Source organism: Stegodyphus dumicola, chromosome 7, assembly GCF_044657685.1.
Source record: "Stegodyphus dumicola isolate Sdum_Otavi_A_Nest chromosome 7, ASM4465768v1".
Lineage (NCBI taxonomy): Eukaryota > Metazoa > Arthropoda > Arachnida > Araneae > Eresidae > Stegodyphus > Stegodyphus dumicola.
Genome location: NC_140774.1, coordinates 123,284,844 through 123,303,546, shown reverse-complemented (window position 1 = coordinate 123,303,546; position 18,703 = coordinate 123,284,844). Strand labels below are relative to the sequence as shown.

Here is an 18,703-nt window from a genome sequence, read left to right as displayed (position 1 = left end):
TTGCTGGAATGTCCTATGGCAGAATCACTGAATAGAGAACTATCTTTCATCTACAAACAAGACATAATCATGGAAGAGGGACAGCTGAATGTTACATGATAAATTTTAAATCTCTATTAACAGTTTAAATACTTCAGAACTATAGTTAGGACGAGGAGATTAAGCTTGTTAAAGAAAGACAATTGCTGTTTGGTTTTTCTCTGTAATGCCTACTATTGAATTAATATAATTATCAGACATCTGTTTTTTTAGCTTGCATCTACTGCTGGAATTTTATTTCACAGAAAGTTAATTGAGAAAGCTTAATGAAAAAGATTGTAATACATAGCAATCTTACTTTCTTACAAGAAAGCTAGTGGTCTATGCTTCAATGATTTTGCATCAACAGAAGATAGCTATGAATTAGTGCATGAGAGCCGTTGCCAATAATATTGGACATGTCATCACTCTAGAGATAAACTGAATTCATTTTGATATTGATTCTAAATGCATTTACATTTGGAGGAAGCAAGGAACATATGTGAAATATTCCCACCGACATTAGAGAATATGGCCATTATCAGCAGTGCTATTATGGTACAAGATATTAAAATGGAAGTTTTCTCATCTTAAAAGCAGTATTTGAATCTGACTCTTCTAAATCTTTTTGTAGATGGTAATGTGTGTTTACATCAAGAAAACACAGCTGATGAATTTCTTGAAACTGACCAACCAAATCTGCAGATTTGGATGTATTAGAGAACTCATAGGACATTCTTCAAGACTACACTGGGGGAAGAATTACACTTTCTCCTCCAAACTCTAATTAACACCCTTTATTGAAAGCATAAAATGTCTGTGAGTTAGAAAAAACTGCACTTCCTATTGATGTCGGAAGTCTGCTTTTGTTTTCAAAGTGCTGGTGTTTTCCTAAATCTTTTTTCTTAAGTTTTTTCTAGTTTCATTTATTTCAGAATAGAGTTTACTCATTGACAACTAAATTTTTTATTTATATTTACATGTTATGTGTTATCACTAATAATGTTATTCAATTATATTCAAATATTTTTAAAAGTTAGTGTTTTTATGCATATAAAGATGGCCTTGACACCAATGTAGGTTAATTATGTCTTTAAAAACAATATAATAAAGTAAATCTCTTAAATTTTGTGTGAATTTGTTGAATCCAATTCCTTAAAGATTTTAATCTTTTGAATCTTGAGTCCTACATATAAATATAATAAGAAAAAGAAAATGTTTTCTTAGCAAAAAGGTTAAAGTAAAATTTTGAACTTGTGTTTAATGCAAAACAAATTTCAGAAAACAGATTTTAAATAAGCACTTGGTATATTTTAGGAAGACAGAAGCAAAATTTAGTAAATGAATACATAATTAAAGCTCTTGAATATTCAAGGATTCAAATGTTCTATCTCTCATTTATACTAATAACTTTCATATTCGTTTTTGCATTACATGTAAGTAATGTATTGTGCTTTTTGAAAGCTTTGGGAAAAATACCTTATGTACGAGTTGAGCAAAAGACTTCAACTGAGTTGCAAGTTATTTGGAATCTGGATTGTAAGGCACAAACAGCTGTTGTGGATCATTATGAAATTTCATACTGCCGAATTTCTAAATATGAAGAATGCAAAGGTATTATCCAATTATTTTTATTTTTTGCTTTTGATATATATTATTTAATTGTTTCAGAAATTTATGAGTGTTCTGAATTTTTTTTTTTAACTTATGACACACCAAACTTGCTTTTGCACACAGTGTAACTACACAAAGAGTGTAATCTTTCTTGATTAAGTAATCACTCTCTCTTTATGTATATATATATAAACACAGAGAGAAAATTTTTTTTTTTCATTTTAGTTCCGACTTTTCTTTTTTAATTTTGTTATTATCTGCCTAGCAGCATTAGCACAGATTTCTTTGTTTTTTAAAGCTTTATTATATATATATATATATATATATATGTACATACATGCATAAGTAATGTATATTGCAATAAAGGACATTTTTTTTTTCCTTGAACAGACTGAAATTGATACTCTAAAGTAAAAACGAAAATCTAAAACAAGAACACAATATATCAAAATGTAAGAGAACAGAAGTAAAAAAATATGATGAACAAAAAAATACAGTACAAAGTCTGTAATCCGGACTCATCGACGACTTCGGTGATTCCGGATTAGAGGTTTTTATGGATTATAGATCATCAATTTAAATCTGGTAAGATGACATGCAGAAATTATACAATCAAAAATATGAAACCGTAATTTATGAAAAATAGAGCAATTATGATCTAAAGGGTATCAAAATTTACAAAAAAAAAGCTTAATATTTATTTGTTTACTCTATTAAACATTTCTTTCAATGTAAGTTGTTTAAGTTACTTAGTTTTTTGTGCTAATACTTTCTCTTTAATTCTATAAACAGATATAATTTCTTCTTCAGTTGCAAAGTTCCACTGTTCAAGTCCTGTAATTGCTGTGTGCAGAATACCGACTAACTTGTCAATCGAAATTTTTTTCGGTTTCACCTCTCTGTCACTTTCTTCACTATCGGAAGTGGTATTTTCTGGATCTAGAGCCATACTACAAATTTTGCCATCCATTAATTAATTGATGATTGTGGCATTGTTGTCGCAATGTAAAACTTCTGTTATATTATCTTCATTTATTACCACTTCTCCACATTTTTTTACAAAATCCAATAACTGGAAAATTTCACCTTTAGTTTGCGATGTCCGAAAACCTTCAAATTTGTGGCTACCATCTTCATCGTCCTCACCATGAAATATGGTAGCTGGCCATAAATCATGCCAAGCATTTTTTAGCGTGTCTGGAGACACATCCTCCCACAATCTTGCGATGCTCCACACAGCAGATTTTATCCTAAAAAATTTTAAAAGGTCTTGAATAGTCCTGCCATTGTTCGAGAAATTTAACATAGATTTTAAAAAGGCTACTTTATATTTGCATTTCAGCACCACTATTCCCATATCCATAGACTGAATGATAGACTTACATTTGGAGGGAAGAATAATATGGATACATTATCTTTCACTAAAACTTTAAGTGAAGTATGTGGCAAACAGTTGTTAACAATCAGGACTATTTTTGAGTCATCAGGTAAACCAACCGAATTCAAATGTCGCCGAACCTCGAGTATAAAATGATTTTCAAACGAATCATTCATCAATGCTTGTGTCATCCATGCTCTTTTATTTGCGCGATACATAACAAGGAAAATCATTACTCCTTTAAATGTTCGAGGTCGTGCATGTTTTCCAATTACGAAAAGTTTGCACTTGTGTGTTCCTGCAGCATTTTTGCATGCTAAAATTGTTAGTCTTGCTTTGGAATCTTTGACACCAGTTGCCACCTTTTCTGTATTTCACGGTACATATTGCCAGAAAAGACCAGTTTCATCAGCATTGTAAATTTGTTCTGAAGATAATTGTTCACTAGTAATGAGTTCAATGAATTCTTCTGCAAATTGTTCAGCAGCTTCAGTATCAGCTGAAGCTTTTTCACCTGAAATTTTTAATTGTCTTATACCATGGCAATTTTTAAATTTGGTTTACCAACCTATTGAATATGTGCACTCAGTGTTTAAGTTAATTTCTTCATGAAATATTTTGGCTTGAGCCATTAGCATTGCACCTGTAAATGGCACGCCCTTGCTGCAACTCTGTCTGACCCATTCAATCATCACTTTGTCATGATCATCACTTTTAGCATAACAAACCTTTTTCTGTTATTCATTGCAAGTGGGGTGTCGGAATCCACAAAAAATTCAAAAAGTTCCTTTTCCTTTTTGCTTATGTCATATACAGTTTACTTTCCAATGTCGTACTCCTCGCATAATTTTGAGACGATATGCCTTTATCCATTTTTTGCAGCTATTCCACTTTTTGTTTGATAGACATCGAAACATGCTTTCGCATTTGTAGATCCTTTGGCAGCTCCAGAATTGGAAACTCTTTTTGACATAATCGAAAGTTCAAGCTTAATTTTTATAAAATTGCTCTAACAGTCTGCAAAAAATAATAAGCCAGTTCCAATTAGAAAATTAAGGAACAGCACAACCTGCAACATTAACTGAAATGCCTTAGAATCAGTAAAGATAATTTTAGCCTAGCTTATACCATCTGTTATACATTAAATGTGCATGCGTAAAGCACACACACACACAAAAAAAAGGTTGGGTCTTTGAGGTCCGGATTATAGATCATTTTGGATAATGGATGTCTGGATTACACACTTTGTACTGTATTTGTTTATGTTTATTAACTTAATATTTTTTACTTTTCATATCATTTGTTTATATTTATTTATTTATTCTCTTACATTGTTATCTATTGTTGTGTTTTAAATTTTTCTTTTTGCTTTGAAGTCTGTAGTTCTAGTTGCCTGACCTAACACTTTTCCTCTGTTGTATTATTCTAATCAAATCTATTAAGCTTTTATAAAATTAATCAATTCATTGTTCAGTTTGAGCTTTTATATATATACTAATTTACACACATGCACAGAAGCAAAATGTTAGTGTCACTGATTTGTTTGCATTCATGGAAATTTCTTTTGTATGTGCTTAGATTGTTACCCATTCTTAATAATGGTGATGTATGTACTTTATTTGATCCTTTAATTATATGCCAAATTATTTTCATAGTAGTTTTTCTGTTTAAGGAATACCTTAACAAATGCAACATGCTGTATCATAAAAATATTAAGGCTATTTTGGTTGAAAATTTTTAAATTTAACAAAAACTATAAAATATTAATACCTGCGTATTGATAATACACAGGTAACTGAGATGTAAACTGAGAACAATAAATAATTTGCTCTCCGTTTCTAGAATTATATTGCCAATGAACTATACCATCTAATAATCTTCTTTTTTTTCCCCTTGTGTGTGTGATTGTATAATTAAGAATTATAAAGATTTCCGTTATCTTCCTAAAAAGGACCTTCTACTTTTAAAATAAATAAGATTTTTTTTTTAACCTAAAAGGAATCCATTTTTTCTCAGCACATAAAGTTGTGTAGTTTCTTTTTGAATTAAAATGGTTTGAATAACTTTTGGCCTGTTTTAAAAAGTTAAATATCAATTATTCTAACAAATTTTTAGACTCATTTGAATTTTGTTACTATCACCTTTACTTGCAGTCCTAAATGCAGAGCCAAAAGCAGAAAGTTTTCTTCTTCACAATCTACATCCTTTTTCAAATTATAGTATCAAAATACGAGCATTTAATAAAGAAAATGTGTCAAGTGAAGACAGTGAAGCAAGGTACCAGACTACTTTAGCAGGTGGTAAGTAATATTTTTTAATATTTAAAGTCATTTTGCTTGAAATATTTAATTTATTTAAAAATAAAAATTGGAAATTATAAATAGTTATTATTATGTGAATCTGCTTTAATTGAAATTATAAATTGTTTTCAAATACAAAAGAAACATGATTACAAATAACAATTTTAACAAGAAAAATTAGTGAAATGCAGAGTTATCTAATCCATGTGAAAGATTGTTATTAAATCACACATAAAATATAAATTAATATCCAATGCAGCAATTATAGATGCTGTTCCTCAATTCGTCTTCTAAATTTATGTTTATTTTATTTAATATAATATATGTGCTGGTCAAATCAGTGTTATAGAACTTTTTTTATAATTGAAAGAATTTTCACTCTTTAAATCTGTGATTAGTTTTAATAATATGTTTTGGGAATGTTTTAGTTTCTTTTATTAGGAATCTGTTATTTACATTTCAGTCCTAAAAGTCAATTAGGACTGAAATGTAAATAACAATATCACAGTCTATATATGAATGTTGTCTATAGTCATTAATACGAAAGTCAGCTAGTTCTACTGCATTTAATACATACTCAACGGATTTCTAGCTTGTAGATACAGCAAGACAGGGTTCAAAAATGATAAATGGCAACAGTAAGAAAAATTTTTAAAAGAAAAAGATTTTTAGAATACTGACAGTAACTGACAAAATAGTAAGGAAAAAATGTTTAACTATGTTGAAATGAGCACACATTGAAGCATAAGTGGTAATGATGAGACAGGAGTTCTGTGGATATTTGGTCTTCTGACTTTAGACTTTTACATAACCAGTAATTCTTTCCTTTATAATATCAATAATAAAATGTGAATGTATTTTAGCATTCAAATTTTCTATTATAATACCAACACATATAACTTCAGTGTAACATTAGTTTTAAAGGAGAGGAATAAAATATTTAACCCCTTGACATATAGATAAAAATAGGGAAAAGCATACAAAACAGAATATTTGTCTATTGAGAAGGGGAAAACATATTGTTACGTGTGTACGGGTTCGTTACGAAATGAATCCACAAGTCCGATGGAAAATGAACAAAAATTTATTATTATCACAACAAATATTTCCTCAGATATTCTTTCAGTATTACAATATCTCACAGTAGTTATCTTTTAACTACTCAAACATTCAAAAGAACTTAATTCAAAACAGCTAAAGAAAGCTAATCCACGAATTCGCAACCAGAGCAGTTTTCTAAACAAACTCTGAAAACAACAAACTAAGTAACTACTACGAACTGAGAGGTTTTCCTCCTTTTATAAGATTTTAAAATCGTGCGCGAGAATTTTCTAGTACTTTCTCAAAATCAAAAAGAGCTATATATTAAATGTTAAATGCACACGCTCTTGTATTTTCAATTTTCTGGCTTAGCTTTCTTTTAATATTCGTCACGTGCTGCACTGCGTGGGAAATAAAACCATTTAATTTACAATTCAACTAACATTAGCTATTTAAATACCAACTCCGTAACAATATGAAACAGGATCAAGGCATGACTGCAGCAGTTAAAGAACCTAATAATATACTACATGGCATTCACCGAAGAAAGTAGAAAGTTTTTGCCGTCTCGGAGACGTCAAAGTCTACAATGAAATATGAAATGAGTGATGTCTCCCAGATGTATATCAAGAGGTCATTGTATGTCAAGCTAAAAATACTTAGAAATATGTCCATTTAGGTTATAGTACTAAATGCAAGTTTTTGCATTCTGGATGTAAAATACGGTTTTTATAATGTAGAAATACAGTGCGCAAAGTCAGAGATCCGCATTCATCGAGACTTTAACAACTCCGGATTTAGGACTTTTCCAGATATTTGATCATCAATTTAAATCTAGTAAGACCATATGTAGAAATTTAAAATATAAACTAGTGGTTTATGAAGTAATAGAGTATTTATGATGTTAAAGGAATCAAAATGTTAAAAAATAAGCTCAATACTTATTTGCTGAGAATTCTTGTGCTAATTTGTCAATCAAAATTTTTTGTTCTCATCTACATCTCTGTCACTTTCTTAACTATCAGTAATGATAGTGTCTGACTTTAGAACTATAATATAGATTTCACCATCCCTTAGTTGATTGATGGTTGAAGTATTGTCACCACAATTGAAAATCTTCTCCTGTTATATCATCTTCATTTATTATTACTTCTCCACAAATTCCTTTAATTGGAAAATTTCTCTTTTTTTTTTTTTTCGATATCTGAAAAACTTCAAATTTGTGGCTATTTTCATAAAGCTCCACTTGCATCTGCTAAACACTGTTTGCAGTGCATCATGAGATTGGCAACTGAAAACACAATGTTATGCAAAATTTTGTCTTGCATGCTGATGAAGTCTGAATTATATTATAGTTAAGCCTATTTCCATCACAGGCTCAAGGCTTATCTGAGTACTGAATTAAGTTCCCACATATACTTTACACTTACATAGGGCTGTTGCTAGACATTTTGTGGCTCGATGTAGTTTTTGGAGGTTCTAAATTCTGTTGCTAAGCACCTCCCTAAATTCAAAATATTTCGCTGCCTGTAAATGTTGCATTCCAATGCTTTCCCTAAATTCTAAAGATTTTGCCATCCCTTAATTTTGTTTCTTGTCTAAATTTTAAAAATGTGACCACCCTTAAATTCTGCTCCCTGCTGTGGCTGCACCAGGCCTGGTGCTGGGCTTATCTGAATAACAAATCAATTTAAACACCACTAAATGTAATCTTTTTTGCCTGTGAGAATAATTTGCAAAATCTATTTTTTTGCACATGGAAAGAAATTTATGTTAAATTTCTCTTTATCAACACATTCAACACTTTGCATCACAGTAAGCCAATAATTATAATCATATCAAATGTAATGTCAAAGTATGCTCTTTGATATTCAATTACAAATAGTTTAAAAAAATGTTTGGACATTGCTGCCTGAGTCATTTCTTAAGCTGTCTTGTATTCATAGTTATGTAGTGATAAAAAAATAAATAATGGTTCTCTAAATTGCTATTAATTAATCAGTAGATGTCTAATCAATGGTATTTTGATGTAAAATATTTCTATTTGAGAAGTATGCCAAGGAAAACGATTGTCACAGAGCCAACTTATTGCATATTATACATATATTTTTGCATATTATACAGGTTTATGCTGATTATGGTTTTACTTAGTAATGAAGTGAAATTAAGAATCAAAACTCTCTTTGTACTTTATTATGAAAAAATAGCAGATGCATATGAGTAAAGTATGCAAAAGCTTTTTTGGGAGAAAAAAAATCTTAGCTTGTTGTCCAGTGGACCATATTTTAGTTCATTCCAGATTTTGCACTTTATACTGCATATATCCTCAAAATCTAGCTTGTTGATGAGTTTGGAGTATTTTTCTTTAATAGTGACATAATTTATTTTGAGCATTGATCAAAATTTTATTTTAAATTAGGGGGGGAACTTAAGACTGACATAGATTTTGAATAAAACTCGATTGACTTCAAATGGTAATCGGATATAGATCCATCTTTTTCAGGATTTTATTGTATATGATTTTATTAAATATGGATCCATAGTATGAAGGGTGAAATATAACTAAATGTAATCTCTGCTTCAGAGGTAAAATGAGATATGCTATGGAAAATATATTTTAAATGTCGTGAAACTTGATATGCTTGCAGCGAAATGTGTTCTTAACATATGGTTTGAATTTCAGAAACACTTACATGTGTCCAGCGAGTGTAGTAGATACTATGGCTACTACTTTAGATGATGCAGTTGTTAACTGTGCATAGCATTGATTTACTGAAAGCTGAAACTTTGCTCTTAGATAGTGTAAATTATGTATTGCAGTATTTAGCAAAGTTTATAGTTCATCCTGATTGCAAGGGCATTGGAGAGCATTTTCTCAGTGATGTGTCATGTTTTTCAGGTTCTTAAATGATAAGATATTTCAGGAATGAGCTGGGTAAGGACAGATACTTTGGGAAAAGGGATTTATTAAAGCAGTTTGGAATCTTGAGCATATATTGTACTGTTTTTTGGATACAGGATTGTAAAAATTATACCAGAATTTGTGGACCCTTAATTTTAAACCTATGCCTCCAAGTCATGCAGTAATTCTGTAAATCGAATTTTGTAAATTTGGCCTTTTTTGTCTGTGTACTATATGACACAGTCACAGACTGTTATTACAGATTATAAAGTTTTTTTAGGTACTTACATCAAATGAATTAAGATTTGTTACACATAATATTATATATTATATAATTCAGTTAGTTTTCAAGAAAATCTAATTTATTAATATTTTTAAAATTATTTATATAGCTCCTTCTGATCCTCCAAGAATTGTTAAAGTCAAGTCAGAAAGCAATGCATCATTTCTTGTTAGCTGGTTTCCACCATCTGAACCTAATGGAATAATAACTCATTATGTTGTTCATTACAATAATTCAAGAAAGCAAGTAAATGCCAGAAAGCAGATGAATGACCAAACACGATATAAGTTGATAGTTGCAGAATTAAGACATTACAATATTTACAAAGTGCAAGTTCAAGCTTGTGTTAGCATACATTGTTCAAATTTGTCTTCACCATCTTATGTCTTGACTGATGTTGGAGGTAAGTAAGAAATATATTAGACACATAAAGTAATTTTTATTTATTGTAACCATTAATTTTATTAATTGTCATATAGTTCTTAAATTTGTAAAGCTTGCCCTTAATTTGTGAAGACTGTTTGATAATATATTTCTTCAATATACAAAACATAAAATATTTCTATAGGCATGTAAAAAAATGGTAACAAAAGAAATTATTTTCCAAAGAGAATTAATCATTCAGAAAGGAATCCATCCTCAGTAATAAAAAATAACCGTATCATTAATTAAAATTATTAGATGTTAATATCCATAAATTGCTAAAAGATGCACCCTTCATAATAGAAAAATATTGATTTTAAAGCATTAGTTTCAAATCAGTCTGTCCACCAGTGGTCGTGTTGTAAAGTCGATGGACACTGCTAGCTGAACATGACTTCTATGCCAAGCAAATGTGCTGGCAGCGTGGCTGTTTTTGTGGCTTTCTCCAATGTATAATGTGAGTACCAGCCAATTTTTCTTAGAAAGTCCTCCATGAACACATAGCCTGTGCATGCTTTGCTATAACAAAATAAAACTAAACCTCCAAATTAATATCTGTGGAACTATTAAAATTCAAAAGTTCTGTATTTAATAAGATTTGATATTATGCGAGTCCTGAATCATGCTTCCAACCTTTTTTTTTTTTTTGGGGGGGGGAGAGTGAAATAAGTTCAAGTCATATAATCTTGCCATTTTTTAGTGCCCCTTTTGAATACTGATTTGTCCCCCCCCCATCCCGAGCAAACTTTCAGTGAGATAATTTCTAATCGATATTTTTTCGTAAAGCCTGCATAAAAATTTCAATTTTATACATTTTTACTAAAAGCTTACTTGACAAGAACTGTATAGCAAAAAATGTATACCTTATTTCTCATTCCATAAAGCATGTGTTTATGTTCAACTTTCACAAGATATTTAGTTATACATTGGTTTAGAAACACTCTGTATGTTTAATATACATCTGTGATGCATATTAATGCATTAACATATGTGTTCTCTTTTTAAACATATTGAAAATAGCAAACATTAAAAGCAGAACATAGAAAGAAATAAAATTATGAAAGTATTGAAATTTTACTGAATTCTTTTTCTTATAGAGGTAAATGAAACTGTTTATAAAAATGTTCATATTAATATTTTAGAAAGTTTTTTTAATGGGTATATTCTTCTCTTATGCATATATTCTTACTTTATATATTCATATTTATACCTTCTGGTAAAAGATATATTACATAAAAATGTATAACATAAATGTGAATAATGCACAGAGAAATCTGATATGGAAAAATGTGAAATTTCAGGTAAAATGAATTAAAGAATTTTTTTTTAAATTGTCAGGATTTAATGGCCTCTAAAAATTTGGTAATGGTTAATTCAATAATTGTACTGATCCTTTTATCATCATAAATCTCATAATGCTTTTATATTGAATTTTTTTTTTGGTGATGGGGGTATAAAGTAATTTTTTTAAAAAGGATTAGTTTTGATATGTGAGTACAACTGTTTCATTAATAATTTAAGTAATTGTATTATCCGTTTTATCATAATAAATCTCATAATGCTTTTAAATTGAATTTTTTTTTTTTTTTTTTTAGTCTGAAGGGCATTATCCCAGAAGAGCTTTTAATTTTGTTTTGGCATTTTGCGTTGATTGACTTTTCAAACTGTCGCCACCAAATATTACACCTTGTATTATCATTAAAGAAATTAAATAATGAAGAATCTGCGTAAATGTATGTATGTTTCTTGTACTGTGATAAAACAAGGGTACCTAGAACCATCAAATTTTGAATAACGTAATCCTTCACGGAATATGGGCATCTGGAAGCCCTAATTTGGAATTTGTTTCATTATCAATTTCATATTTTGTCAGACATTAAAGAATTAGTGTTTAACGAATTCAACAATTTCAAAGCAAGTAATGGCAACATTGTAGAAAAAAAAATTATCTCCAGCTCACGAAACTTGTACATCAGAAATTCTAAATGTATGCTCATTTTAAAATTATTTTGCATTATTGCTGTTGAATTTAATTTTATAGTTTAAGTGCAAAGAACATGATATTTAATAAATAAAGGTAACGCACAAAATGTAAAAAAAAACGCCCCTTTGTGCTTAATGTAAAATCTGAAAGCTTTCAGATTTTCTAAATTTTTATTTATTTATTTATTTATTTTAAGTGCTTTTTTTTAAAAAAAAATGACTTAGTGGTATGTGAGTAGAATTGTTTCATTGTAAAAGAAGTTATTTGAATCATTTTTATAATCAAATATTTTACACCACTTCAACACAGCTGCCAAATTTAAATGAAACGTTTGAACATTAACATCAACAGTTTTTTTTTTTTTTTAATATGTAATCCATTTTAACAGTGGTAGTTAGTTACACAGACTGAATCATGGGCATTTGTCTTTCATCATTTAAACAATCAGCAGTATTTTAAAACTATTCCATTATTCACCCCATCTCCATAAACTTTGGCAATAAATTGAATTTTTTATTAAGTAAATGCTTATTGCATTTAAAATTGAAGTGTAGTTTGTGATAGCAGTGTAATTAAGAAAATTGTAAAACATGCAATAAAATAATTTGAATGATAAATGTCTATGGATTAAAAATTTTGCATATAGCTACAGTAATTTTATGATCCTGAGATATCCTGCCCTGAATACCAGTGATGTTGTCAGAGCATTTGCCATGTCTATCATTGCATGCTAAAAATCTGTAAAATATTAAAATGACATATAGAGAAATAAATAAAAGCTCTGCATTGATTTTTTTAAACAAACTTAAGGTCTTATTTTTCAATTGACAAAATTGTGGTTGACATTCTAGAAGCATATTTCATTACTTTTACCAAAATTGAGTATTTTGTCACAAAAGCACTAAAGGTAACAAGTGCACCAGAGGAAAAGAAAGAGAACCCCATTTATTTATTTATTATTAGGTATATTATTTGATTTTTGAGGTAAAGATTTATATAAAATGTAAAATATGTATGTACTAATATCCATGTATGCAATAACCAAACTGTAGATGGTTGTACTAATGTGTAAGTACAAAAAGTCTACTGGAGATAGTTCAAATATAATTATTTTACTTAAGCTTGTTGTTAACATTTTAATTAGACTTTGTTATATTATATTTTGTAAGTATAATCTCCTTTTAACAGACTTTTTAATTGTAAAATTTTTTCTGCAGAACCTGGAGCTATGGATCCTCCACGTATAGAACCAGTAAATTCAACTCATCTTAGAGTGAAGTGGTCTCGTCCAATTAATCCCAATGGTCCGATTGATTTCTACGATGTTCAGTGGATGCCAGTAGCAGTAAATGATTCATCATATCACAATACAATTGAGAGAATACATGTCAAGAGTCTATCAACATTTGTGAAGCCTAAATGCTCTAAACTCGGAAGTGGAGGAATAAAGTACCTTTTCTATATACGGGCAGCAAATCAGAAAAATGGAATTAATTTATATAGTCCTTTATCTGAACCTACTGAAACCACAGCATGCAACATATCTGAAGGTAATTAAAATGTGTTTCATGTATAAAATTCATTAATGATATTCCAAATTTTCTTATGAGAGTAATATTATTTTGTTAAGCATTTTGGGTGAACAGATTGAAATAATTTATTCTAGTTGTATTGCAAAAATTTGAGTGTAAAAAATCTTTAATTAAAACTGAAAAAGTAATAATTACTCATTTGTGTAAAACATTAAAATGTTAGCTAATTTACTTGATATCTCTGAAAGTGTTTTATTGATACAGTTTTTTTAATCAAAATTAAAACACAATTAACATCAATTCAAATATTTAATTTGAGCATATATAGTATAAGAAATTTGGCAATAGAAAAATTTATTTTATTACATGCACTGTAGTGAAGGTTGTAATATAAAAAGATAATTCTTATTAGTAATTGAGAAATTATACATTAAATACATTAGTGTGTTATTAATGTATACAGTTTATGTAGTTCAACATTTTGTTAAAAATATGTATGTCTGTTAATAAGATTTTGATCTTTTTATGAATTTACCATTAAAAATTTTTCTAGCCTGTATTGATTTCCTTTTAAACAGTATAGGCGGATAAAAATATTCATCTAAGAGGAATTATTAAAAGTTTTTATTCAATTGTAGTTTGATGGAATAAAAAGCTGTTAATTTATATTGCAGTATTAATCAGTGCAAAAAGTTGAGTTTAAAAAATTATTTTTTCCTTTATTATTATTTCATGAAAAATAAAAGAATTTTACATTTAAAGAGGTTGAATTACAAAGCAAAGTACAATACGAAAAATAAAATGTCATTTTATAGTGGTCTCACGTGACGTACTAATAATTGAAGAATATATGCAAGAAAAGCATCTATATTATTATTATATTTAATATTAAAATTATAAACATAAAATTTTAAAACAAAAAAAAAAAAGAATATGCATAGGAAACATTAATAAAATTATAATTGTTAGCAGTTGAAAAATAGATTGATAAGGTCCATTCAAGGAATGTGAGAAGTATTTCTGTTATCTGCATTTATTTCTTTTGTTTCTTCCAGATAGCCAATGAATTCTAATTGATATATAATAATAATTATTATTATTAGTCTCTCATTTCTTTACTTACTTTTATTTCTTGGATATTCAATATCTTTTTATATTTCAATTGAGAAAATCAATCTGCTAATCCTTGAGTAGTCCAAATCAGTATATATAACCATACATAGAAATAAATATATGTATATATTTCCTAATATTTGTCGTAATGTTTTTAAAATCATACATACACTATACCTCCTTTAATGTACACAAGCCAATAAAATAGCGTGTTGCGAGCTGCTTATAGGTTTAAAGTATCTGAGGTATTCGGAAATTCTAGTAGAGAAAATATACCTTTCTTATGAGATTTCAGAGACAAGATCAAATATCAAGAGAATTAAACTGTAATTACTTCTGTGTCTAATTAATTCTCTTCCAAGTATACATTTTTTCTCCTTTCAAGCAAAGCAAACAGCACTTTTTCTTTCTGTTTTTCTTCCATCTTCAGCCTTCCTTTTCCATTTATCAGGTTTGAGAGTCATTATCTGATTACCCAGAAAAATGCATTCCTCAAGCAAGAATCACACACACACATATATATATATATATCCAAAGTGTTTTTGTTGAATTTTTGCTATGTTTCAATGTTCATATTTTAAAGACTAGGAACTGTATTTAGTAAAATCATAACACTATTTTAAAAATAAAATAAAAATAATATTAATAAATTATGAAGCATACTTATAATAAACAATTCAAATAAATTCATATGGATTTTATGACAGATAATTTATGGATTGTTGAGTTATGTATAATTACCACTATTGTACACATTTAAAAATTTGCTCTTCTTATGCGAGAAAAAGTTTCACATTCAGTTTTTGTTTTCTGTTTTTTAAATATTCCAGAAAGTAATGTACATCTTTTAGTGAGTCCTATAATAGGAAAGGAAATATTACTTAAACATACATGGCTGTTTTTGCTAATTATTGAATTATTGTACATTACTGCTATTGGGAGCAAAGCAAAGCATAAAAATTATAAATGCGTATTTTCTATGTAATCATAAGACAACAAATTACTGATTGAAATACTGATTTTATTTCATTGACCTTGTCTTCAGACAACCTATTTGCAAAAGTCACCAAATGAAAAGTGCCCTCTAAAATAAAACCAAATCTTGCCCACTGAGATAGCAGTGTCATTTCTTTAACCTTGATTCGATGAAGCCTGTTCCTGAGGCCTTCACCCACTCCTTTAATCGTTTTATTTTTTATTCCTTCCTTTTTATAGCTGTCATATCTGCTGATCCCTTACTTCCTGTCACATTTTTCACAAACATCCTACTTGAAGCTGTTGGCAGATTGAAAATAGATCATTCCCTTAGTTTCAGAAAAGATAAGAACTTCTGTCCAGTAGCATTATTGCAAATTGTTCACACCTTTTGTGATGTCATTAATGGCAAGCTGATTTGTGAGATCTAAAAGAGGCAGTTATTATTTTCTTGTTCTACCTGCTGGTTGTTCCAGACACATTTCTGTGAAAGTGAATGACACTTGCTGTGTATGTTTCTTACCCAGTAAGTTATGTAGATGATATTATATTAAATTTTGCATATTATGCTCTTCCATTGCTTGCAGCATTTGTATGCCTTTTTAGGACAGTTTTTTAATAAAATAATTTTCATACTTAAATAAAGTATGTTTGGTATCCCTGCCATTAATTTCTAGACTTAAAAATGCAATAATTATGAGCCTAGGTCTGTAATAAAATGTTATGTGCATTGAATTTTATAGTTTTGTATTAAAAAAATATTTTTGCGAGTAAATATTTCTATTACAGAAAAAAGAAATTATTTTGTTTTAGTTAAAATATGTATTGTAATAATTAAGAAGCATCTGAACTGTTTTGATTAGATGTGTTCATCAAAGTTAAGTAATAATTGTGACTTTAAAACATATTGTATGGGTAATATAGATAAAGAGCAAAGCATCTACGGGGAATTGTATATAATAGTTACATATAATGAACTATTATGATATCATGATCCATAAAAGTATATATAAACTTGTATACCAGTTTAATATTTTTACTCCTACTTAGGATTGGCTATGATCATAGGAGCGGCAATTGGTGGAACACTAGCATTAGCTTTGTTTTTGCTTCTCATTTATAAATTAGTAAGATGGTGAGTATCTTCTTCATTATGTAAACTTATTTCATACACAATGAACATAGTAATATTTGATAGCCCTCTCTGTCAAAAGTTAAACAGATTTCAAATTACACATATATATGCAAGTAATAAGATGTTGTACTGTTTATTATTAATTTATCCAAATGTAAAAAATCTTTCAACTTACATGAAGACTGTAATTAGCTAGAAAAGAATTGAATGCTTATGAAAGTTTTGGATTCAAACTCATTCTGATGAAGTTCATAGTTTGACATCTGTAATTCTATGAAGTTATCTTATGTATTCATTTATAAGGTTTTCTGTCAAAAATTATGTGACCAGTATCATGAAATTTATGTTTGAATTATTTATAAAAATACGTGTAAAATATATTGCTTATGAGAGAGAGAGCAGTAATGGTTAAATCAAATCTTGTAATTTTTTAATCATTTTAAAATAGAAATGAATAGTCCTTCCCCCCAAAGAAAGTATATATGAATTTTGTATAATTACAATATTACAGTTGTTAAAATGTATGCATTAAATTCTTTCTTATATTACTTTCAATACAAAAGTAATAACAGTAGGCATATTTTATAATTGGTACATTAAAAAATTAAATTAAAATTTTATTTCTGAATTAATCATTTATGTAATGGTAAATATGTAAATGATTAATATTATTTGTATTTATTCATGCAACAGAAAGTATGTTTACATTCTGCTGCATGAATAAATACAAATAAGCGATATGTGTGCCCCTTAGTAATACCACAAAATATAGGGGAGACAAGCATTAGAATATACAGTATATCCATAAAATATAGAAATCATATATTAGATTTACACAGTGGAGTATATATTATATTTATAGAGTACTTTGAAATACTGTTCAAGAGATTTGTAAAATATTTGAAAGTACACCGTATCATATAAAATTTTTCTCTTCATTTTAAATCTGGGAATTATATTTTGCTATAATGGGGAATTATTTTTGAAAATTTTACTTTCTTCATTGCAGGATGAGTGAAAAAATTCATCAAGTTAAGAGTATTACTGTTCGTTTGCCAAAAGGTTTGGATGGCCCTGAAATGGTAAGTAGTAATATTAACACATCACAAGCAAATTTATTATTAATTCTTAATGCTGAGTTTGTTTAAAAGTTAATTATTATGAATCAAATAGAAGTATTGAAAATTTATTTAAGTTAAAAAGATTAATGACTATCCAATAACTTTTACAGGTGAAAAATTTTAATGCTTAAATATTCACTTAAAATTGTTGTATTATTCTATTTAATTATATATAAAATGTTTTCAGCAATATAGTACAAAGTTTGATCTAGACATCCAATACCCATACCTCCAGAACACCAACATTGTTTTATTTTAGAATTATTTCAAGGAAAAAAAAGAATTAGGTATATTTCAAGAATAGTATCTCGCTTTAGCATATGTTCAGTGCTTCATGCATGCACAGTACACATTTTTTCATAATAAAGTATGTGAAGGTATACTTAATTTCACTTAAGAACTAAATAAAATATCTCCATGTTGCAGAAACATATTATTATTAACATAAATCTGTATGATCAATAATTAGCTCTGTAGGTGTCTTTTTGCTTTGCATACTGAAACAATCTACTGAAATTCACTGCTGATTTTTCACCTGCTGAATAACTTATACCTTGACACCAACCTGGCGAATCTTTTTGATCACCATGACTATAAACTCATGTTAAGAAATAACTAATGCAAAGATGTCTGAAACTTTATTTTAAATATTATCAATTGAATACTAAACAGCATGGTAACTTTTTATGTTGACATCATGCTTGGTGGTGGTTAGACTTCAGTCATCTTCCTCCAGACTTAACTTCCACAGCATGCGATAGAGGCAAGACAAAATTCAGCAGAATAATATGTCTCTAGTCTCATGACACATTGCCAATAATGTATAGCAGATGGTAGCTAAGCTTTATAATGATAGCTATGAATTTGAAATTTTTAAAATATTG

The 18,703-nt window shown here is 28.6% G+C and overlaps 1 protein-coding gene across 3 annotated transcripts in view; it reads left to right on the top strand.

The window, feature by feature from the left end:
* LOC118182129 (uncharacterized) overlaps positions 1-18,703 on the top strand; it is a 388,309-nt gene that overhangs the window by 349,196 nt on the left and 20,410 nt on the right. For all 3 annotated transcript variants that reach the window (XM_085820779.1, XM_085820778.1, XM_035351427.2), the window contains 6 exons: positions 1,483-1,632; positions 5,164-5,310; positions 9,646-9,939; positions 13,161-13,493; positions 16,614-16,698; positions 17,708-17,780. In XM_085820779.1, coding sequence (XP_085676905.1) covers positions 1,483-1,632; positions 5,164-5,310; positions 9,646-9,939; positions 13,161-13,493; positions 16,614-16,698; positions 17,708-17,780 — 1,082 coding nt within the window. The remainder of the gene's footprint in view (positions 1-1,482; positions 1,633-5,163; positions 5,311-9,645; positions 9,940-13,160; positions 13,494-16,613; positions 16,699-17,707; positions 17,781-18,703) is intronic.